The sequence below is a fragment of the Saccostrea echinata genome, unplaced genomic scaffold (assembly GCF_033153115.1).
Source record: "Saccostrea echinata isolate AGI-Se365-2 ecotype Australia unplaced genomic scaffold, CSIRO_AGI_Sech_v1 ptg000030l, whole genome shotgun sequence".
NCBI lineage: Eukaryota > Metazoa > Mollusca > Bivalvia > Ostreida > Ostreidae > Saccostrea > Saccostrea echinata.
In genome coordinates this window covers 29446001-29471568 of record NW_026889779.1, presented here as the reverse complement: position 1 = coordinate 29471568, position 25568 = coordinate 29446001, and the positions used below count along the sequence as shown (strand labels likewise).

At 33.4% G+C, this 25568-nt stretch overlaps 1 protein-coding gene across 1 annotated transcript in view; it reads right to left on the bottom strand.

Annotated features, from left to right (window-relative positions):
• Positions 1-8053: 8053 nt before the first annotated feature.
• Positions 8054-25568, bottom strand: part of LOC133197011 (uncharacterized) — a 73793-nt gene continuing 56278 nt past the window's right edge. Inside the window, exons 27-44 of the mRNA XM_061332851.1 lie at positions 25377-25404; positions 24244-24319; positions 23958-24159; positions 23817-23861; positions 22966-23034; positions 18480-18554; positions 18120-18299; positions 17846-17885; positions 14225-14256; positions 13059-13085; positions 12842-12957; positions 11775-11904; positions 11573-11677; positions 11047-11112; positions 10902-10935; positions 10127-10215; positions 8559-8745; positions 8054-8261 (exon numbers count right to left, since the gene is read on the bottom strand). Of these exons, the coding sequence (XP_061188835.1) occupies positions 8216-8261; positions 8559-8745; positions 10127-10215; positions 10902-10935; positions 11047-11112; positions 11573-11677; positions 11775-11904; positions 12842-12957; positions 13059-13085; positions 14225-14256; positions 17846-17885; positions 18120-18299; positions 18480-18554; positions 22966-23034; positions 23817-23861; positions 23958-24159; positions 24244-24319; positions 25377-25404 (1547 nt within the window). The 3' untranslated portion in view covers positions 8054-8215. The remainder of the gene's footprint in view (positions 8262-8558; positions 8746-10126; positions 10216-10901; positions 10936-11046; positions 11113-11572; positions 11678-11774; positions 11905-12841; positions 12958-13058; positions 13086-14224; positions 14257-17845; positions 17886-18119; positions 18300-18479; positions 18555-22965; positions 23035-23816; positions 23862-23957; positions 24160-24243; positions 24320-25376; positions 25405-25568) is intronic.

Genomic DNA, 25568 nt, shown 5'->3' with positions numbered 1-25568 from the left:
AGCCGAAGCATATGTCCCCTCGATCCCACCGGTGTAGTATTGGATATGAAAGCAGAGAGCAAATACTCTCTTAAAGTTTTGCAAAAGTTCATTTTTTTTTTTTAAGAAATAAATGAACATTCGCACTCTCGCCTTGAGGGCGAAGATGGAGAGTGCGAAGTTGCGAAGGCGAAAGTGCGAAGGAGCGAAAGTGCGAAGGCGAAAGGGCGATACTAATATCGCACTTTCGCCTTCGCACCTTCGCACTTTCGCCCTCGCACCTTCGCGCTTCGCCGTCACATCTTCGCACTTTCGCTCCTTCGCCTTCGCAACTTCGCACTTTCGCCTTCGCAACTTCGCACTCTCGCATCTTCGCCCTAAAGGCGAGAGTGCGAAGGTGCGAGTGGCCCCAACGGAACACCATAATATTGGAAAATTCGAAAAACTTGCAATTTATTTGCACACCTTGTAATATATATGCGATAATTTTGTGTTTTATATATAAAAAGTGGATATTCATATCCAAAGCTTCTTCTTCAAATGTAAAAACTTGTGATTCATATTCGATAATTCTGTGATTTAAGGCAATAATTTTGTGATTTATATACGAAAAATAGATATTCATGTTCGAAAACTTGTTATGTGTATGCAAATTTGTGATTCATATTCGATGGTCATGTGATAAATATTGCGTATAAATAACAATATTTTGCAGATAAATCATAAGAATATTGCGTATAAGTCACAAGATTATCGAAAATGAATTAAAATTTTTGCATATAAATAACGTTTCAAATATGAATTACAACTTTAACAAGATTTTGCATTTAAATAACACAAGATTATTGAATAGGAATCACTTTTTTCTGTATGAATAACAAGTTTTCGATTATGAATATATCCACTTTTTGCATATAGAGCACAATTTAAGATTATCGCAATTAAATCACAAGATTATGAAGTATGAATCACAGAGTGTTGCATATAAATAACAATTTTTAGAATATTAATATCAACTTTTTACTTATATATAAGAATATCACATATAAACCACTAGAATCACAAGGTTTTTGCAAACTACAGTATAAATAACAAATTTAATTTTGTAAATAATAAACTTTTCGAACGTAAATCACAAGATTTCAATCAAAAGTTTACGAATATGAATTAGTTTACGAATATGAATAACAAGATTTTTAAAAAATATAAATCACAAATTCAATCAACTTTAACACAAAATTTGTATTGTAAAGCAACGTTTTACACGCTATAGTTAGTCTTCAATGAGGTACGTGTGTATTTTTACTGTCAAAATTCATATTTTTGTGATGATGATGTTTATGTATGTATGATGTGTGTGTGTGATGATGTGTATGTGTGATGTGTATGGGTGATGTAATGTGTGATGATACTGATGACGAGGATGGAGTCTTATGGGAATTAGACGAAGCTGTTACTCAGGTATCTTGAAGACACGAAACCATCCCTTGTGTATAAGTTGGCGAGGGAGGAAAGTGTATCATAAAACGCATAACATGGAATGAGTACAATTAATGTAGGCCCTTAGGAAGTCATTTGAGGCGGGGGGGGGGGGGGTAACTGAATTCTCGTACAAGCCAAAAAAGGGGAAGGGGGACATCAGACGTTATTATGAGGGAACACTAAAATAATTCTTTGGTATAAATCGGCAAAATTATTGGGGATACCCTTGCTTCCCTTCGCAGTCCCTACGACCCGGTACTTCTGGTCTTACTACAAACCAAATCGACCCAATTTGGCAAAAAAAAAAAAAAAAAATGGATCCCTATTGAAAGTAGGACAACGCATGTATGTTGTATTTAAAATACACCTTGGATAAGATATCAGGATTAAGTTTACCTTGGCATAATTTTTATAAGAACGCGGAAACTATTTCTCATAGGCTCTTAAAACAGTGTCATCTCCAATAGCAAATTTAATTGTTGGCATTCAACAAATCGTGACCATCACACACGCTTAGCATGTTGTTTCTTGAGCATTAAATCTCAGTTAGTATGTTATTCAGTTTGAAATCCGTATTTATTCAATTGGGTAGCTGAATTTTAGTTCCGTTTAATTACCTGTTCACTTGAAAATAAAAACATTTATCAGGAAGAAAAAAAAATAAAGCAAAATCTATATTTGAATTCTATATCTCAATATCATTATGCAAGAAGGCAATTTATATTGACAGATCAAAATAGATTCTGTTGCATATTCCCTTCCCCTTAACCATCACTTTATATAATCTTAATAAGTCCTTGATTCAATTAATACACAAATTCAATGAGAATATGAATGAAAAATTTATATAAGGAATTAAAATTGTTCATAGTTATTGACTTCTGAGGGCTTGTGTCATAATGTTCATATCTTGGAATCACTGGCATACTGTATTATCCTAAAGATAAAAATCATCTCACAATTCTCATCAACAAATAATCAGGTAAAACCTACAATGCTTCCAGACACGGTTTCATTTTTTTTTTTCATTTTTGTGATCTTGACCTTTAAGATATGACCTTGTGCCAAAATCACAAAATTTCTTATAATCATCAATAACAACACACTGAAAAATTACTTCATTCCAACTTAGATTATCAAAAATATGGCACGGGAACAATTTTACGACCGAGCCGTTCGCCCGCGTGGCGCAGTGGTTAGAGCGTCTGCTCTAGAGTCGCGAAGTAAGGAGTTGATCCTTACGTCGCGGGTTCGAATCCCACTGTGGGACGTGGTGACCGGTCCTTCGGATGAGACCGTATAAACCGAGGTCCCGTGTCGCAATAGGTGTTGGCACAAAAAAGATCCCTCACTGCTCAATGGCCGTTAGTGCCGAGTATGGGACAAAATTTGCAGCTCTCCACTGGCAAGTGCTGGTGTCTCCATATGAGTGAAAAATTCTTGAGAGGAACGTTAAACAACATAACAACAACAACGATCGAGCCTCCCGGTAACCTTGAATTTTATGTTGAAATATGGATCAAAGTAACTGCACATTCTTTACCCTGGGCAGTACTCTGTCTGGCTTTGAAATATGACAAGGCCAAGGTCAAGAAAATATTTACCGAACAAGGATATATACACAGAGACCTGTTTTGATTTTGACCTTTTATCTAGAATTATTGCAACCCTTTCACCTCAATGGGTTTTGTATGAAACAGATTTGGGCCAAGAGCAGAGAAAACATAAGAAGGTAAGTAAAATCGTACAGACGGACAGTCTGATCACGACAGCACATCCACAGAGCGGCTGAGGTCTTATTATCGGCCGCAGCAGTGGTCAATCTATTTTTGGTTCTATTAGAAAATGCACATGGGGAAATGAGACGTTATTAGTCCCTTACCGGTGAAACCGGAGGGGACTATAGGTTTCCTCTGAGTCTGTCCGTCCGTCCGTCCGTCCGTCTGTCTGTCTGTCCCTCTGTCTGTCTGTCAGTCTGTCCCACTTGGTTTTCCGCACTTTTTTCCTAAACGCTTGCAGATATTGAGCTGATTTTTGGTATGTGAGTGTACCTTGATGAGTTACAGATCAAGTTTGCATTTCGTTCCGCTTCATTGATTTTTGACGGAATTACGGCCTTTTCAATTTTTAGGGGTTTTCCGCAATTTTCTTCTTAACGCTTTCAGATATTGAGCTGATTTTTGGTATGTGACTTTACTTTTATTAGTCCCCTACCGGTGAAACCGGAGGGGACTATAGGTTTCCTCTGAGTCTGTCCGTCCGTCTGTCTGTCCGTCCGTCTGTCCCTCTGTCTGTCTGTCAGTCTGTCCCACTTGGTTTTCCGCACTTTTTTCCTAAACGCTTGCAGATAATGAGCTGAATTTTGGTATGTGAGTGTATCTTGATGAGTTACAGATCAAGTTTGCATTTCGTTCCGCTTCACTGATTTTTGACGGAATTACGGCCTTTTCAATTTTTAGGGGTTTTCCGCAATTTTCTTCTAAACGCTTTCAGATATTGAGCTGATCTTTGGTATGTGACTTTACCTTGATTAGTTATAGACCAAGTTTGGATTTCGGACCACTTCATTGATTTTTGACGGAATTATGTCATTTTCAATTCTTAACGGGAACCAGATTACACTTGCCGGTAGGGGACTAGTATTGCTAATGCAATACTCTCAGAATGCTTGTTAGTTATAGATCAAGTTTGCATTTCGTCCCGCTTCATTGATTTTTAACGGAATTATGGCATTTTCAATTCTTAACGGGATCCAGATTACACTTGCCGGTAGGGGACTAGTATTGCTAATGCAATACTCTCAGAATGCTTGTTTTTTATTAGTTCGGTAAATATTTTAATGATAACGTGCATAAAAATTATAAGTAAAATATTTTAAAAATTGCTTTAAACTAAGTCTTAATTGCTGTTATATTGGTCAATTTTATTTCCATTTTCTCATCAGATAATTATTAATTTATGACTTTATAAAAGAAGTTTACAATAGGTACTCCCAATCGTCAGATTTACCGGATATTATTATTACAATGTCAAAAGTGATGAATAAAAATTGAAAAGTTGGTAAAACTATAGTAATTTTTTTTAATATGGTATAGTTGCAAACGACACAAGGATATTTTTTTTCTTTGCAATTATTGTGTTGTCCATTAGCACTGGGCTGGGGTAGTACAGCGTTGCTCTCCATCCCTCCTTGATCTTGGTGGCAGATTTAAAGCTCTATCATGTTGTAAATTTTGAATTTACTAGGGGGAGGTAAATGCAAAATTTACATCATGTTGTAAATTTTGCATTTACCTCCCCCTAGTAAATTCAAAATTTACAACATGATAGCTCTCCTGTGTGCAGTTACGAACTACACAATTAAAGCTATGACACGGAAAGGTTATCGTATTACAGGTGTATTAAATCAGATAAAAATCACCGACCTTCGAGCAAGAACCACAGCCTATGAGAAGGTCCTCGTTGAACTAACCAATCAAATACCATGAATACAGCTCTTAAGGACTTCACAGAAATTTCAACAGCTTATTCAAATTTATTGATACATGAATTTTGATGATCAACTATTTTTAAGAATGTTTACTTCTTGAAGTATAATACAGGTACCTTTTCTTATGGGAAAGGGAAAGGAATCCCCTGAAACCAAATTACTACCAACTTTTTTTTTTCAAAATCATGAAAATAGATACTAAATCTACGTTTATATAAGTAAAATAAATAAAGGCTTTGCTACAAAATTTTTTTTTCTTTTCAAGATATCTTACTAATGTTCTATATATATAGTGATGAGAAATTGTATCTATAGATCTATAGGGGAAACGGCAAGAAATGGTTATGTTGAACATCAAAGGAAAACTCATTTGATATAACCAAAACTGTTTGTAGAAAAAAAGAATCTGAGGATACACGGTCTATTTGTTTCACCTTAAACTGTTAAGAGGGAAATTAATTTTTTCCGGAGCAATACTGATCTAAGTAAGCAACGTAGACGATTTCGTATTATACAGCAATAATATCAACGGGATACTCTAAGGCCGTGTTAGTGTCGTTTGGTTTGAACATATTTTATTGTTTAGATTTTAAAAGGATCGGACACGATTAATAATTAATACGATCAAATTACAGTATATACATGTATGCTTGTTGAAAAATACTTGATGTAACCATGTACACTGTTGGTCTCCCTTACGAATTACAAACATTATAATTTTACATTCTTACTAAATTAAAGAATTGTGCTGCTCAAGCAAAGAATTGCTAAGTATAAATTTTTGGATTTAATTTGCTTGTAAATGATGCAAATATCAAAGTTCTAAAATACTGAGAAATTGTAGACTTTCTTTGATGTTCAAAATTCTGACTTAAATCTACATAAATAAATGTTTTCATCATTCAAAAGGACATTGAGAAACCTTGAATGAAAATATGAACTTTGTGTGGCTAAATGTATTCTACTTGTTATACGCATAGACTTAGTTTTGATTTTCATGAATTTTTAAAAACTTTATAGCATCCTGTCTTAAACCTTTGATTGTGTATTGTTAAAAGCTTATATTCCATGAAAAAAATAGGGATAAATGTATGGAACCATTAAAGTCCTCAAAGTAAGATGATCCTGAAAAATCCGCTCAAGTGTTTAAATATTTTTTTAAAATTAGAAACATTGGGGGAAATACCCTTGCACATGATCATAGCTTTATCCATTTCATGTGGAATTCCACATTTTACTAAACGCTGCACTGTCTGGTGTAATGTAAAAAAAAAAATAACAGTATTTAGCACAGTGGAGCAAGAATACCTAGAATTTTTGAGATATCTTAACATCTACAAGCTTTTAATTTTCTTGTTTGAGCTGGAAAATAAAATAATTTAACGTCAAGCTTTTAAATGATCAAATGCCAGATTATCTTGATGTCTTTCAATATACAAAAGATGTCAGTTGTTGTCAAACCAGGTCATGTTGTACGTCAAAGTTATTATTTATACTAAAAGACAAAACTGATGTGTTAGTTTGGATTTTTAGCATAAATAAGTTCGACATACAATGATTCAAATGTAATTTTACATCGACATGGAAAATTAAAACACGTAATATATTGAAAAGTAATTAGCGTTGTTATAGTATACTGTTTCTGCAATCTTGAACCCAGCATACACATCAATTCATACAATTCATCAAGATCTGCTCCCAAAATCAAATCGTTTTCATGTTCCTGCAAAGGAGATGGGCGAACATATCGTGCAGAAAGCCTAGAGCTTCAGATATATATATATATATATATATATATAAAAAGTTCAATTTGTGTGAATTTAGTAGTATTTAGAGTAAAGTTCTCCTTATTGAAATATATGAAATTATGATGAACAAAACTTTTATGAGAAAAATTTTCTCGGCAAAATTTATTCTTTTATTAAAAAAAAATGTGGTATTTGTGGGGTTCGAACCCTAACAATAAAAATCCTGAGTGTCATTTTCTTTGTAGACTAGCATGCTAACCACTAGACAACACAAGTCCTGATGAATAGTAGCATTTAAATCATGTTTGTGATCAGTCTGATTAAAACCAGCCCCCCCTTCTCCTTTCACTCGACAGTGACGAGTGAAAGGAGAAGGGGGGCTGGTTTTAATCAGATTGGTTTGTGATATGACCCTTGACTTCAAGTATTTCTCGAAAAGATGCGAACGTTATGTCATAAAAGTATATTTTAAGGTATAGTGGGTCTTTGCTCCGTATTTTTGGTAACCCAAAAATGTCCATTTTTATGCAAACTTTTAGAATTAACTTTCAAAAAAAATGGAGCGAAGACCCAATCATATTGAAAAATAGTGTTTTAGTATTAGAAATGATTCTTTTTGCCCTCTTTAGTGTGTATATCTTACTTCGTAAGCCAATAATTTCAATCTTCGTGGGATTTTTGCAAATTGTAAAGATTTTATGTAAAGTATATTTTAATTAGATAAAATATCAGAGAAAACTTTTTATATAATAGAGATTTAATATTTCACCTTCATATTTGTTACACTATAGGCTTTCCGCTCGTCATGTTCACCCATTTTCTTTTGATTTTAAAACTTAGAAACACAGAGCACTTACAAACTTGTAAGTATATTTATAAAACAACCAAAGGCATCATCCAGCTGCAAATAATGACATTTGACATCTTCCAGATTTCCATTCTGAACACTTTTCCATTCTGTACCTTACGTTTTTGTTTGTTGTTCAATGTCCCTCTCGAGAATTTTTCACTCATATGGAGACGCCACCACTTGCCGGTGGAGGGCTGCAAATTTAAATCTATACTCGGCATTTAGGGCCATTGAGCAGTGAGGGATCTTTTTCACCTACTGCGTCACGGGACCTTGGTCTCAACCGAAGGACAGGTCTCCACATCCCACGGTGGATTCGAACCCACAACGTAAGGATCAGCTCCTTACTCTGCGACTCCAAAGCAGACGTTCTAACCACTGCGCCACACGGGCGACTTCTGTACCTTATGCTTACAAGTTTATCTTCTTATTAATTTATTTTTCCCTCTTAATGATTATTATAAATCATCCCAATGAATACATCGATCACAAAAACACAGTGGATATAAACATCACACTATTTATTAACAAAATGTCTTGATGATTTAAGCAAGTTTCCAGTGGTTAAAAGATGATGAAAACACTTAAAAACAATGCAAATAAAATGGGACATGATATTACAACAATGTTTCATGTAAAAATGCAATACAGCTGTCACAGTCTGAACTAGTATGGCTTTGGTCGTCTGTCTTGTCTGCCCATATCACCTCCCCTGAAAAAATAAAACATACATTTTTTAAAGGCTTTAACCTTGAGAAAAGAAGTGGGTACAGAAATATTCTCATAAAAAGAATCATTCAATATCATTATGACTATTGTATCTTCACCTACAATCTCTCTCTTCACTCATTACTAATTACTAATCTCAAAATTAAATAACACCTTAATGTCCTTTTATTTAACATATGTTTAGTTCTCAGCACTTCCATTGTTTATATTTAAAACATTAAATTCAGCATATTTAATATTCATTATACAACATGAACTACATAGAAATTAAATAACGAACCTGTCTCTTCCTCCCCTATCTCCACCTCGGCCTCCTCGGAATCCGCCACCACCACCGCGGCCTCTGTCACCACCAAATCCACCTCCTCTACCGCCACCGAATCCACCTCCTCTACCACCCCCTCCACGACCACCACGGTCAAAACCACCTCTACCTCCTCTCATTCCTCCTCGGCCACCACGGAAACCTAAGAAAATTAGTCACAAAATGCATCAAGTCTAACAAATGGCAAGCACCCCCCCCCATGTAGAAATATAACTTCTATTTATATGTAACACAAGAGATATAACTTCTATTTACATAAAAACATCTTTTTAAAACAACTAGAAATCTGACCAGTCAGCAAGGCCCCGCCGAGGGGTAGTAATATAAGGGTGCAGATTAGGGGATGAGAGTTTTACTTGATTACAAAAATTTAAAAATATATAAAGAAGAATAAGCAACTGCTAAATATCCAGCAACCTGTAAATAGTTTCCTTGTATTTACATAAGGCAGTAAAAAACATCATATCTATAATAACTCAATTAAATGTATATTTAAAGAAGAATGAAGCATGTGTTTTCTAAAATGCCAGCCTTCAGTGAATGCAAATATCACCCAGGCTTGACCTTAACTTCAAAACAAACATCAGTTGCAGACAAAGGTGTTAATCAAACTTAAAGTGACAGAAAGAGAACCCTCTGATATTTCCGCAAGCAGCAAGATAATCAAACCCAGGGGATTAATTATACTGCTCTCTCAACCTTTTCTTCTAAGTTTACAATAAGAACTTTTTCAGCAATGATAGAATGAGGTTATTATCTGAATACCTGTTAAAATAAATAGTATGCTTGAATTTACATAAGGCAGAAAAAAAGAAAAAAGAAAATAATAATGAAAAAGATATCTTGTTTTTAGAATTCAATAAAATCATAACTCAATGTGTATTTTACCAAAATAAACTAGGAATATTATTTAAATCCACATTTCAGAGAATGTAAACATCATTCAGAATTGACCTTAACTTCAAAACAAACTTCATTTGCAGACAGAAGTGTTAATTAATCTCAATGTGGCAGATAAAGATAAATGCTTTGGATTTTCTTCAAGAGGAAAGTTAATTGATCCCCAGAGACTCATTGCAGCCTTTCCTAGTTTACAACAGGAACATTCTCAGCAGTTATCTCTCTTTGTCCATTCACTCTTATATAAAGTTAAGGAATCTACCCCACCACCCCAGCTCCAAACCAGATGACACAGAGAACCAAACTTAGCATCAAAAAATGTCTTACTGCCTATTCAACAAACATACAAAATTTGAAGGTAATTGGTCAACCCTAAAAAAAGTTATTTAAAAAAAAAGAAAATCTGTGGACGGAAGAATGACAGACGGACAAACAGACAGACAGAGTGATTACTATAGGACACCCGCAAATCCTTGCGGGGCCCTAATTACATATTATTTCCAAACCCTGCAATTTCTCTACTCATCCAATCATATATTTTCTGATGAATGCTTTTCTTACAATAATTCTAGATATAGTGATGTATTGCCAAAGCTTAAAATTAAGTACTGTAGTGAGCTTACCACCATCATCTCCACCACCCCCTCCTGGTCTGGGAGCATTACATCTGTTACAATTATTCCTCCAGGAGAAATTGTTGTTTCCACATTGTCTATAAGAAACAATTGAACACAAATTATAGTACAGACCACTAATAAACAAAACTTCTATAATTTATACTGCACAAGCTACGATATATATACTTTACAACATATTCCAATGTACAAGTAAATATGTTAAGTTGCTTTCATGTAACTATCTGTAGATCTTTTTTCTTTGAATGTATATATTTTTCAATCTGCCTGTACCCCAATAAAGATAAGCTTGACTCTACACTCTGAGAGTTTTTATACATGCATATCTGGACCGAATCATCTACCATTGCTACAAAGCATATGAGGGAATAGTCTTTATTTAAAGAGAAAATTTGAGTTTGAATTCAAAATCAATTCCAAATAGGTGCTGTAATACATCAAGGTAGTGATAATTTTCCTAGTATATTCCCTACAGACATTGAATTGTCTTCAGTGTCAGTTCACTTATTGCCCTCAAGGGATCATTTTTCAAAGCAGAAAGTTCAGTAAAAAAAATATTCTTTCTTGATCAATCTCATTTTCAATGCCAAGGTTTATTATTTTTTTTTTTTTGGAGATATAGAGCAGTGTCATTTGTGCCATATGAAAAACTACATGTATATGGAATATTTTTTGAGTTAAAAAGATTTAACAAAAGCAGCAGAAAGATTAACTCTGCCATAATTAAATACAAAATGGTTAATAACATCAGCTGAATACTTACTCATTAGGACAGGTCCAGTCTCCTTCTCTGCCACCTTCAAAAGGAAAGATAAATTGTTTCATTTCACTTTACAATCATACAGAGATGGATATGTACTTTAAACTCTAAGATTTATCTTACATTGAGCCGGTTCACATGTACTTACCATCACCACCACCTCCACCTCCACCAAATCCACCACGGCCACCTCTGCCGCCGCCCCCACCACCTCCTGCAAGGTAAAAGTCAAAAAATCAGGTAAACAACAATTTACAAAGTGCTCATTCAAATGTCTTCACTGTTTCAGATTTTGCATTTTGACTGTTAAAACAAATGCAATAATTTCTAGAAAAGACTTAGAGGAGATAAACAAACTGACTTAAAATTGACTTCTAATGAAAAAGAAGCCAATGGGCCACAACATTCATTATAAGTCACCATTCTTTTCCCAGCAATTCATTTGAACATGTAGACAAAATTCAAGTGTGTAATCAAACCATCTTATTTAAAGTGCTGTCAAATTTTTTGGCCATCTCATTCTTATGGATGTGTCCATAATTTTGTTCCCTAATTGATGCCCCAGTCTAGTCCTTGAGACTATGATTTGAACAAATTTGATCTGAATTACATGACCTATGGCCCAGTAGACTTGAATTAACAAGAAAACCCTGTTTAGTACTTTTACTAACCACGACCAAATCCTCCTCTTCCACCGCCACCTCTTCCACCTCCAAAGTTAGCATTCATTCTCCTCGTGGCAATCTCCACCTTAATTGTATTTCCACTGAAGTCTTTCTCTACATTCAAAACAAAATCCAATTAAATCAATGGCAATAAAACTTGTATTAGTCTTGGATTTTGATTTTTTAGAAAAATTAAATAAAGAGTACAGACCATTAAACCAGTTAATTGCTGCCTTTGCTGTCTCTGAATCATCATATGTGATTGTGGCTTCTCCCTTTGGTCTACCAGTGTTCTTGTCTTTATATATCCATACTTTAGGTTTTCCTGATCTTTTATCAGTCTGGAAATTTAATATGACTCCATTTTTTAATAAATCCTTCTTAAAAATGTTAGTTTTGCACAAGTTTGATTTATTTCAAAAATAATATTAAGTTTGATTTATTTGAAAAATAATGATATATCAAATTTTCAAATTGCTCAAAATACTGTGTTCAAGGGTCTGAATTTGAATTCAAAGCAGGTTCCCCACTTTCAAGGTCTAATGATTCATGGCTCCTGTAATTGTCCTGTCTAACCATCATACTATACAAAGTTTGATTTTTGAAGCAATATGTTCTAGTGCAAAAGTTACGGCCAAGGTTCAAGTTTCTGAAAGCTAAATTTGAGGTCTAGGTCATAAAGTCAAAATCCCAGTACATTCAGAAATGTCTTGTTGCAGGTAATGCAGATGTGAAAAAGTAAGAAAAACCCTCCAGGCCCCAAGACCATAAACTGAGAACAGACTTAAGTCAAAATTTCAAATCAATATTACTTTTGAAATAATTTTGATAACAGAACAAAATTTTTATCATATGTTTTCATTGGAATATTATATAAACCTACAAACTTTTAAGCATGTATGTTAAATAAAACTCAAGATATTCAAAATCAAAATTTTGACTCAATTCTGTTCTCAGTTTATGGTCTCGAGGCCTGTTTCTTTTTTCTATTTTTTGAAAAGGTCAAAAATCAGAATACCCAGAATGGTCTTGTCACATGTAATGCACAATATGAGAACCATCTCTTCTAGTGCCTAAGCTACAGCAGAAGTTTAAACTTTCAAAAATTAAGCCAAATTCAAGGTTAAAATTCTTAAAACATTTAGAAGTATTGTCACAGTTAATGCACACTTGAAATATGACTGCTCCATCTTTTCTCATTCAAACTTGTGATGGTGTGTATAATCAAGTATAAATAGTAATTATATCAGTAAAACAAACACTGATACATTATCTAACCTTAATAACACCAATGCTGCCAAAGTGCTGTACTAGACCGTCTTCATCAATATCTTCAGGTAACCCTGATACAAATATTGTGTCTTCCATCACCATCATATCTCCACTACTGCCACCTAAAAATAACATAAACAACATGCTTTGAACATCTTAAAGTTTAGATTATGACAGTGACTCGACATATTTTGTAAATGTTTAGAAATATATAAATACTTACCCCCACGGTCATCACGGCCTCGGTCTCCTACAAAAGCCAACAATATCATTAGGATTATGCTTATTGTCATTTTTTTCTTCTTTTTACATTATAATTTTCATATCATTTTTGTTTCCAAATGAAAAATTCCTCCAGTTGAATAGACCGTTTCGGAAGAGAATTCATACCATAAAATTTAATAATCCAGCATTGCTGTCTTTTTCAAATCTTTGTAATATGCACAGTTAATGCGGTTTTAAATCATCATATTTTACATGCAGTCCCCAGAAAGCACACAGATAACATTTTACAGTGCTGTATATTTCATACAAATAATCCTGTACACAGTTAATATTAACATTTCATTCATTGTCCCAATACACTTTCTAAGAGCATTTCACTTCTAATGTATTACAGGGCAGGTTTTTTTTTTTTTTTTTTTTTTTGGCTACCAATTGTGAATGGTACCAATACCAGTTAAACTTGGGAAAACAGTGTAGAAATAGAATGCACTGAGAATTTTCTACCACAGAAACAATTGACATTTAATCTAAAATTATTAAACAACCATCTTACTATGATTTAAGAAATACTCAAACATTCACAGTTTTACAAATTACTATATATTATTGTCCTGTTTTTTAAGATGTTATTTATAATGTCGGACACTTGCTATATATGCCATTAGACTTCTAACTACCGGTACTTTTGATTTAAGAGGAAGTGACTAATTTTGTCAACTCATACACTGTTTCACACTTAGTGAAGTACAGTGTCACACGTCTGTTTCTCAACATTTAAACTGGGAATTAGTCTGGAAATTGGAAAAACCAATCTTTTTTTTTTTTTTGCATTGGGAATGGTACCATTTATCAGTCACAGTTATATAAGGAAAAAGCCCTGTTGGGACACCACATATGTGATCTTCTCGACCCTTGCAGCTTAATACTTTTTTTTTCACAATGTATTACTTGCACTTTAAGTCAAACTAGATACATTACATACTTCATTATAACTAACAACCTCAGTTTGTGGTCAGTAAGGAAGGTTGGTTTGTTGTTTTTTAACCATTACAGTGACACAAATAGATTCTGTATCTCGCTGATACAATTGTTAATGTTTATAAGAAACAACATAAAACAGAGAGACTGTAAAAATGTGGATGGTAACCTTGTTACCTGACTTACCACCAAATTTGTTGAAACCTCCTCGACCACCACTGAAATTATACGTGGGTTCATTATCTCGACTGAAGCCTGTATAACATACAGACTCAGTCGAGACAACTGTTGTCCTCTGTCAAGCATCCGTAGCTGGTTGTCTATACCCCTAACACTGCCTCATACTCAGGGCAGTTTCTAAACTCAACCATGACAATAATGTAGACTGTTGCAAAGTCACCCCACACAATCCCAAAGCTCTAGCTTTCCAGTAAATATGTTGTTAACCTTTTGTTTTTAAAAGCCCTACTCCTCTGTGGCTCTGGTTGACCCTGTGTTCTACATTATTTGGGGAAAGTATACTTATTTAGTTTCTTGGTTCAACATACATTGAAGTGTCTACTGTTTTGTATAAAATGGGACTTTATTTTTGCTGCCTGGATTAATCTCTGTCTTTCTGTTTTATTTACATTTTTCCGTAATTCTAACAACCAGAAAATTCTTACAAGCTAGACTTCTATCTTTCACATTACTTGTTGCTCAAAACTATACACACCATATGATTATTCAATATGAAGTCTTTTGTTAAAATATGGATATCTGAATCATTCATTGGGCTATTAATATCTATTACTTATGTAATTGCAATAGTCTAAGAATGGTGCTTAGGAGGGGGAAATGCAATACATATACCTTTTTCGGGGGGAAAGGAGTGGGGGAGGGGTCATAATATAAACATCTCTATAAAATTACATGTAACTTGTTTAAATCATGTTAAATAGCAAGGTACTTTGGCAAAACTAGTAATTCTTTGTATATTTAATTGAGGCAAGATTATCAAAATCATCTAAATAACAATTTGTCTACTACCTTATCTTTCAGTTTGCTTGTTCGTGAGCATACAGTGTTTTAGATTCCTGCTTCTATCAATACTTTATGTGTTTAACCAATATATAGGTACTTCTAGTAATCTTCTGCTTCAGTTTGAACATGTATGACCAATTTATTTATGGACACAATTCTCAAGCATATACATAAGGTACATGTGTATATCTGCAACAGATTTTATGTATTTTCATCAAATGACATTGAAACTTATTTAACAATATTAAACCTATGTTCGACATTTCACAGAATGTATTTTCCTTTATATTTCTTTGATACACAAGAAACACTTCACAACATAACCCAACAGATGTATAATCTTTGTACACTACAACCAGAGCCACATGTATTACCCCTGCAAACTCTTATTGCTGTACCCTTTTAAACCAAATGATATATTATACCCAAGGACTCGCTGGACAAGCAACACTAATAAACCTTTTATATTATTTCTGCAGCCATTAATTACAAGGAATCATGCTTAGGGGCTTTTAAAGATTAAATGCTTAATATGATACACATACATGTTAAATGTAACTTTATGATGCATCTTCTTTGATCGACTCAAGATTCATCACTGTTGCTTTTCTCTTCAATAAATAAACTTTCTTCACAAAAAACTTTAGTCACATTTAAAGATATTTAACAGTAAATAGATCTCTATAGTTTATTCTACTAATTCATAATCCACTCTCATAACACAATAACATTTATAACAGCAGGGCTCTATAACACTCTTTGGCAAAGGGACCAGTGTTGTTAAGAATGGGACAATTTGCAACATCATGGGAAATACTGGGAAAATCATTATATGTTATAACTCGTCAAACTCTGGATTTTGATGTTTTCTAGTCAACTTTAGTCCAGTTTTGTAATACACAGGAACAAGTGTAGCAAGTTTAGCCGGGAGTTATGACAAATGGGAAAATTAACATTTTGCTGGAAAAAATGGTACCTGCTTTAAATCAAGAATGGGGCCTTTCAGCAGCCCCAATTATAGACAACTGCTAAGGGATATTTATTATATTTTATAGTCCATAAAATGTTTCATCCATTAAAGGCAAAATATTGATGCTGAGGGAAAACATTCTGATATACAATAGACCTGGTTCTGAAGGAAATTGTTTTTCTCTAAAATTATCAAACTGAACTAAAATAAATTTCTATTATATCACGATGTAAAATAAAATTTATTAAAAAATGTTTTGTTGCTTCAAAAACATCATATTATAAAGCCAATTCAATAAATAATAAATTAAATGTCAGCTTAAGAAACCTCTTATCATGACATCTTTGTGATGTACGTAGATGATCTCTACAAACACGATGACATTTCTATACAGATGTAAATGTAGTGGCTACAAATTAACTAGAGAGGGTGTAAGTCTAAGTGTGCATTCTCCAGAGGATGAGCATACTGATAGACATGAACTTAATATACTTCACAAAGGGTCAGCTTTGAAAAAAAAAAAAGCTACACTTCATGGCAAAGCAAGATTTTCAATCTTCAATAAAAACTATGCCCTGTGTTTGACAAACTTTGATTTCAATATTATGATATTTCTAGTGAAAAACTATGTCCTGTGTATGACAAACTTTGATTTCAATATTATGATATTTCTAGTGAAAAACTATGCCCTGTGTTTGACAAACTTTGATTTCAATATTATGATATTTCTAGTGAAAAACTATGTCCTGTGTATGACAAACTTTGACTTCAATGTTATGATATTTCTAGTGATAAATTATACCATGGTACTGATTCCATTAAAAAAATTATAAACCTGTGTGATTATATTACTTCAAAACATTTATGTAGCCATTTAGATAGATACTTTATGCCGAGAAAACAAATCCATGGACTAAAAAGAATTGAGTGAATTTGTCTTGCATTCTGTAACCATTATATTTTTCCCCGTTGGCTGTCATTTGTTATATTGACTGTATGCCATGATGATGTCAATAAATTGAATTGAAATAAAAACCAATACATGTACATACAAAGTGCTTACATGACAGAAGAAATCTTCTGATCTCTTAATATTACTGTTGATTTCGGGTTGTCCATTTATGCATGTCATCCTTTTCAAATACCACTGTTTATAGACACCTTATTGCTATTCTGGACAAAGTGCAGTTTTACAAACTTGACACTTCTCAATTGAAAGTGCTGAGCAAAATAAAAATCATGTCTGCAAATGAACCTTTATAGTCATTTCATTTAAATGGCTGCAGATTTAGTAGAAACAGGATTGGGACTATAATTTAGAAGGGACAGGGCAGGGACCTTCTCTGTACCAGCGAGTCCAATTTTTAACCCTAATTTGTTCAGCACAGAAGAGTGCTTTTTACTACACCAAACCTTCAATTAGGTCACAAATTTTTTGCAACAAAATACATAGTCAACATCGATTCATATGGTCACCTGTTGGAAATAGACTCTAAAATTGCATATATGGGTTAAATTATATACATACACTCAATTCATATATATAACCTCTCCAAATCTAATTCAAACACTTTTTTTTTTTGCTTTTCAGTTTAACTCTCTCTTTTTTTTTAATCTTATTCAGGAATTCACCTTTTTTTTCACCTTGCATCTAGATTCAAATCAATATATATCAAATTAAAGTTTTTCACCATTTGACTTGCATGCAACAGTTGCCAGCTTTTAAACCTATTAACATTTCTTTCCCAATATGTTTACGCCTATTGTGCGCTTACCCTTCTTAAAAAATAAAGACCTAATGAAAAGTAACCTACCCATATCCACCCCCACCATCTCTTCCTCCACCGCGACCACCTGTGAAAAAAATAAAGAGATCCTATGTACAAAGCATAGCAATTTATTCACACAAGTTTACACTTTTCAAATTGATTGAACTGCACAAATCAAGTTTTACCTCTTACACTCAGTAAGGCCATCAAAGTATTCACCAACAAGATTGTAACTCTATTTAATTCTAGTCTTTCAAACCAATGAATACATTCATAATTATCTAAATTAATAAGAATAATCCCATCTTTAACTCCTTACCTCTCATGCCCCCACGGTCACCATATCCCCCGCCCCGGTCTTGTCTGTAGTTATCCTGAGATCCGTAACTTCCTCCACCATAACCACCACCCCCTGACTGTGGTCCCCCTCCATAGCTTCCAGCCTGACCCCCACTCTGCTGACCATATCCCCCACCACCCGATGCCTGGGCCTGATAACCTGTAAGTTACAAGGTCTTTAGTTAAATCCCCAGGTGTCTCATGTATATTCTATACAAGCAGATCATATTTCTCTATTAATCTGTACCAAGACAATTTTTACAAGAACCCAGTAAGTGCTGTGTTAGTTTAACCCCGGTGTTTTTTGTTGTTTTACTGTACCTGGTTTGGGGTGACTTACCTCCACTTTGTTGTCCGTATCCCCCACTCTGTCCACCATATGACCCTGCTCCACCTTGTGATTGGGTCTGATAACCTAAAATAACCCAAATAAGAAAAAATAATGTAAATAACATGTAGATTTTTAAGAGGGTTAGGGGGATCAAATTCTCTATTCCTCTGACATATTCCTATTCCACACATTTCCACACATGGTATCGATTACTACACAAAAAGTTTCTAATGAAAAGCATTGAATCTCACTTGTACTTCATACAACAGATTTTTTAAATCCAAACAGAAAACAAAACAAAAAGATGTCAATTGTAAAAATTACAGCATATCTTGCAACATTTACTAGTATTGCAAAACGTATATTTTTCTTGCTGAAATTCCCTTCCTTTCAGTTAAAAACCCTTGAAAATAAAACAATTTCAAAAACTGGCAAAGTCTGCCACAGTAATTGTCAAACCCCAACCAGATTATTGTACCTATGAATTATAGCATTAGATCTTAGATCTATTTGCTTACTGTCTGTACAACTACAAGATTCTTTATGATTGAAGTAAATACATCAAAAGACCAATGATCCTATTTTAAAACCTTTTTACTTGAAAATATCTGGATCAACATACATGTAAAATTTGACCGTTTCATTAAAATTGTCAGCTACAAAATACCTGATTTTATAATGTATAAAAATCCCCAAATTCAATGCTTAATAATATTATCAACCCTTGCTGTAAGCATTCCAAACATTTAGAGATTTGAAAGAAAACAAGGCCAAAGTTTTTTTTCTTTTGGTTTACGATTCTGCCGATCCTAATTTTCACCAATCATGAAAATAAAAATAATGTCTTTTTCCGACATATTTTTCCGGATTTTTCTCAGCTGAACTGGTGGGTTTTAAATTTTAGAATGCATCTTAGTCGAATAAGCGCTTATAAATATATGAGACATTTACAAACATTTAGGTGACCGTAAATAAACACGTGCAAACCAAAAATGGCGGTTCTGTCATGTAACAAGGTAATTCCTCACTGAAAGCAATGACACACACTTAAAGAACTTTTTTTGCATGGAAAAGTGAATAAAATCTTGGATGCATGATCCCTTTCTCCACTTGCAATGTCTCAATTGGCTAAATTCATACCGTAATATTGGAGAGTTTATGCCCAGAGTTTATGCCCAACCCTGCTCGACCTAGCAGACACGGTTACACCTATAGATAACAGGGATTTATCAGTGCCTTCTCAGGGGCCGAAATTCGGCCCCATTCCCAATTGAAAATGAGTTCAGTTTTTCCCAATTTGGCAGTATTTTTTGCCAATTGGTGAACAATGCTTTTATTTTTAATTATCTTGAAAAAACACATCTATTTAACTCATTTAGCAAAGCTACAGTCATAACACGTTTAAAAACACTGTAAAAACATCGCCAACTTTTAATCCAATTTCCTCTGTTTTTCTAAAAATAAGATGATATTGTGTAATTATATAGATTTATTAACTTATTTCCACCCACTCAATTGATCTGCGAGTGAATGGTAAGGACTTTAGGCATTATTTCAGATAGGAAAATATATTTTCAATGCATTAATACATATTAAAAGAGGACTTTTAGAAAATGTGTACTTAGTATAATTTTTTGCAGGAGGTTTATAATCTCCAGAAACAAATACTATATGACCTAAATTGAAACCTCATACACACATGTACTACCCTAAGTTGTATAAATGCTTTACACTCATTGAAGTTCAATTTACTTTTATTAATCTATTATTCATAATTGATCTTGTATGATGAAGATGGATCATATTTAATTGTTGTTTGGTTGCCCAAATTAGAGTTCATGCTGAAATGTTAAATGAATTGCCCCTGAATACAGGATTAAAGTAACATTTTAAATTTTTTCCAATTTCATCAAATAGCCGATAATTTATTCCCAATTCCCCAAAAATGGTGTTTCCCAAAACAGGCTGATAAATCCATGGATAACAGTTAGGCCAATTTAGTGTTAGAGAGATACATCTTAGTTGAAGTAACTCTGACCGGTATTTCACTGGATAAATTCAAATGTGTATAAAACATTTGTTAATTTATAGAAGTAAATTCAATATACAAATCTTTGCAAATTTCATACTCAACTGAGATCAAAGCCCTTTGAATTACTAAGTAAATAATGAGCATCGCCTACTGTGCAGGTACATAACAAAAATTTAAAGAAGGACTTGAGAAATTATTAGGCTTTTGTACCGCAGGTTGAACATTAAATTTGATAGCTGCATGATCAAATTATCATAACCTTTATTTCAACATCAATTACTTCTGATATTGTTAAACAATTAAATTGTATTTTTCTTCAATCTAAATTTGACTTAAATTTGGATCCTTATTTTTAGTTTGTGGGGATACCGAGGTTTATAACACATCAGTGTTTTCCCCAGAAAATTTTCAATGCATGGGGGGAATTTTGCTGAATTGACGGTGTGAAGCGTGTCTTGTTGTGTTATTTGTGCATGTATCTGAATTTATATTTAATAAATGAAAAATACAAATTCATTCATTTATATATTTTTTTAAATTTAAATGATATATTTTGAATATATTGTCAATATAACTTTTAAATAAGCTAAACAATTGAGTTCTCCTTTATAAAAATATATCTACGCCACTGTCTTTTTATCATGTTTATGTGCTGTGTTATTCTTGCATTCTACAAACTGAATAAGCCCCTAGTGACCCCCCCCCCCCTTTTTTTTCTTATTTACTACATTTTTTTTCTTTTGGATGTCCCTACTTTTACAGTCATTTTTAAACAAAAAGGGTGCACATTATGTAGCACCATTGCTTACATGTAAATACTGTGACAACATATTTAGTACACTGGTGTCTGATTTTGTTTTTATTCAACGTAAGCTGTTGAATGTAGGTCAAGCATGTGCACTTGAACGAAGTATTAGCCCATAGTTCATAGAGTAAATAAACAATGATAATATTTATTGGACATGTTTATTTTAAGCATATTTATGCTAAAAAATAGCTTTAAAATTAAGTGTTTAACTAATGAGTCATTTTTGATGTCAGAACATCAATGCTATTTATAGAATGACCTGTGGATGTTGGAAAAACCCACATGTGCATATAACAAGTGTATTACTTTCACCGTGTGTAGTATCTGACAGCAATTAATAAATTTTTCCTGCTTATAAATATTTTTAATCAAATAAAAGCTTAGTACTTAGTAACATATCAGTAAATTGCAATAAACATAAATAGACAACTATTGCATCATACCAAGTACCGCGATTCACATCAAATTCACCACAGGTGCGCAACATGTGTACAGTACACGCTGTGATTCTAGTGATTTGAATTGTTTTATTGAAAGATTAATAACTGATAACAATTTCAAAGTATATCTTCTTAAAATAGTCTACCTTTAATAATTCATGCATAGCGGGAAGCATAGCGGCAATGTGTGATGCATGGCGGGGGATCGTGAATGCATGGCGGTACCGCCATGCAAAAACGATCTGGGGAAAACACTGCACATCACATATCACTGAAGAGCACAAAAAGAAGTTGAACATCATGAACCAAGCACTGATTGACGAACAAAAATCAGAACTATATATGTAATTGAAAATGACATTCAGTCTAAAGTTAGAAATGAATCAAAATTAAATTAAAAGAGTTATGTGATCTAGACAATAAAACTTAAAAGTACTATTGACGTGTATTATTTTTATTAAAATAAACATTGATGGTATTTTGAAATGAAACTGTTGAATCCTAAATTATTTTTATTTTCCGACCACCCAATGCATTTTTTTGAGACAGAAAATCGTAAACCAAAAAAAAATAAAAACTTTGGCCCAACTAACATAATTTTGGTTACAAAAAAAAGGTTTTACTAAAATAAATATACCCTTGATTAAGCAACAGCTTGAAAAAAAAGGATATGGACCCATATCATTCAAAGCAAAAAATTAGGTGTCATGTCATATGAATCTTTACAATTCAGTTAGAACAGCAATATTTTTCAAATGGAAAAAGACTTGACAGGAAAGACACCCAAGTGACCCGACAAATTGAATTTAACGATTATTGCATCTCCCATTTCATCCAAAATAATTGACATGAAGTCGCTCCACATGCCAAGCCTGTTCTGTAACAGAGAGACATGTATACTTTGGCTAAAAACAAGATGGAAGTTGAACTATGAACTACAAGTTAAATTGATTGACTGGCTTCAAATGTATTGCTGCCTTTTTTCTGAATACATATTGTACTGCAAAAAGTTGAACAAAATTGCAATATACTTAGTTTTTCACATCAAAAAATACCAAATTCTTATTTTAAATGTGTCCTGATATAAACATATGTACAAAAAAATTAAGGAAACTATGTACATCATTTTGAATACATGATGATATTTCTGTCCTGGAGCCATTATGATGTTTACCTTTGTAAATTTGCCCACCTGAACACAGAACCATTAATTACCTGACTGCTGAGTGTTCATTACACCAGATTGTTGACCATATGATCCATAAGAGCCTTGACTACCCTGAGCTGAAAATTTAGCAGTAAACAGGGTTAAATAACCAAGTTTACCAAATATATGTACACCTTTGTTGTAAATGCATATACTAATGCTTTTTTTAGAAGAAAAAAAATATATGTTTAACAAGAATAAAAATATATATTGAACAAAAATTGTACAACTTCCATTACAAACTTTCAGCCACCATGAGAAGTCAGAGTGCCCACTTTTTGATGAATTAGTTGACAAAATGATCTGCTGCCAGGCTGATAAAAGTCAATACAATAAGAACAATACATCATTCTATTTAATAGCAAAACATTATGAAAAAGAAGATAATAGAATTAACTACAATGCCTATGTGTCGGGACATTTTCTTTTTAGTGGACTGCACAGACCCTGGCTTTGTAAATTTAAAAAAATACTTGTCATAATGGCTGAATTCTACCACTTTCATTACAAACTTGTCATGCTTTTCATTCTTATACAATACCTCAAAATTTTAATCTATTTAAACTTACAATAACCTTTTTAATACAAATAAATCAGTAAAATTGGAATAAACATGTAAATTCTTTACATTCAATTAAAAAGAACAATATATAATACTTGTGCATGCAAAACCTTTCACATTCATATGTACATGAAACCTGACATAGTGAACCTTCCAGTCGAAAGAAAAGGGAAATGCATAAAAAGACCTTGTATCTTATTACCAAGCACATGATAAAATGGCTTAAACTCTGACAAAGGATGAATACTCATCAATAATAACCCAAACCTTGTTGTCAAGAAACAAATAAAAAATTACCTCCTTGTTGAACATATGATGCATAGTTTTGAGAAGTTTGTCCAGCTGTAAAACCATTGACGCAATTTACAACATAAAAATATTGAATGATAAAAAGACTACACTACTCAACAAGACAAGAGGGCTTCATTGAAAACTTACCTCCTTGCTGACCATATCCACTCTGTTGTTGCTGTCCATACTGCTGCTGGCTTCCATATCCTCCTGATGAATCATATGACCCCTGAGCTGCGGGCTGCTGTCCATAGCTTGCACTCTGGGCACCTGCAGTCTGGCCAGCTTGCTGTCCATAAGCACTTTGGTCATAACCTGTGTAACCTTGCTGTTGATACCCTTGAGTTGCCTAAAAAATGTCATTTTATTTGGCTTTAGTTATTCTAAATGTAGAACGAAGTAAAGATTCATTAATTTTCTTATAAAATCTTACCGTCTGTCCATATGTTCCTCCTGGCTGCTGTCCATAAGCACTAGCATCTGTTGACTGACCACCATAACCACCATAGCTACAGAATTAAAAACATACCTTTATTCAGTGCAAGAGAAATGAAGAAGATATTGTCTTTTTCAAATGTAAATGTGTGTTTGCTTTTTTGATACAAGACTTGGGGACCTGAAGGAAAAGATTTTTTTTGGACATTGATAAAATTATAGTGTGTAAATATTGAGCTTATCTATCACTGTGTCTCAGGACAAGCCCTCACCACAGTAAGAATTTGTCCCATATACTTGCAATGTAGCAAATCAGAGCGGATCCGCTCTAAAATGATTTTGAAGAATACAAAAGGAGTTGCACTGCAAAATAACTACCAAATTAATCATAACTAACTTTTTTGAGATAGTATATGCCTTTTAACCTAAAACATAATCCATAAAAATATAAAAATGCAACTCATTTTCTCAACGTTTTTTTCCTCACTTCAAATTTACACGCTATGTTGATATTCAGAATTCTCTGGATTGTTCATAGAAAATGCAGAGTTAGAGTTATCGCCTGTGTTTATTTTGCTACATTGCCATGCACTGAACAAATTCCATCTTTAAACTGGGTCCATAGAACAATATCATTTTAAGAATAGAACATTCTATCTAATCTATTACATTTCCAACATAGGGTACCTTGCATTTACCCCCAGGAAAAATGTTCAGACAATGAATTATGAATAAAAATCACTGTTGTTTACTTAAGTGGGCAAAACACCTTCAATTGAAGTGTTCAATCTATTCATCTTGGCCTATTTATAAAATGTCATGGATGCTTGATTTGATCACAAATGAAGTAATAAACTGTACATTTCAATATTTATTTTATTCTAGATCAAAGAGCAGATTACTCAATCTGCATAAAAATACCACAAAATCAGAACTCTTAAGTGTGCAGAGTATAAAAGGCTCTTAAAAACATCAGTGTCTAAAAACTGCCCTAACGCTACATGGTTTTAGCATTATTCAAAACGCAATATCATCTGTTCCTTCGGAAGATGAGTAGACATGAAGACAAAGGATATACAATGTATTATTCATTTATCATAATGCTTCGAAAAATTTCACCAATCAACTCACCCGCCAGCGGCTGTAGAATAACTGTATTCTGAAAAAGAAAAGTATCATCACATTATAATCATGCCCTACCTTTTCCGCAGCACAGTGTGCGCATGGCCATTGTTATAAAGAAAACACGATTAATACTACATGGAAGTGAAAATGCTACATACTAATTGTATCGTTAAAGCGTTATCTTATTTTTTCCTAACA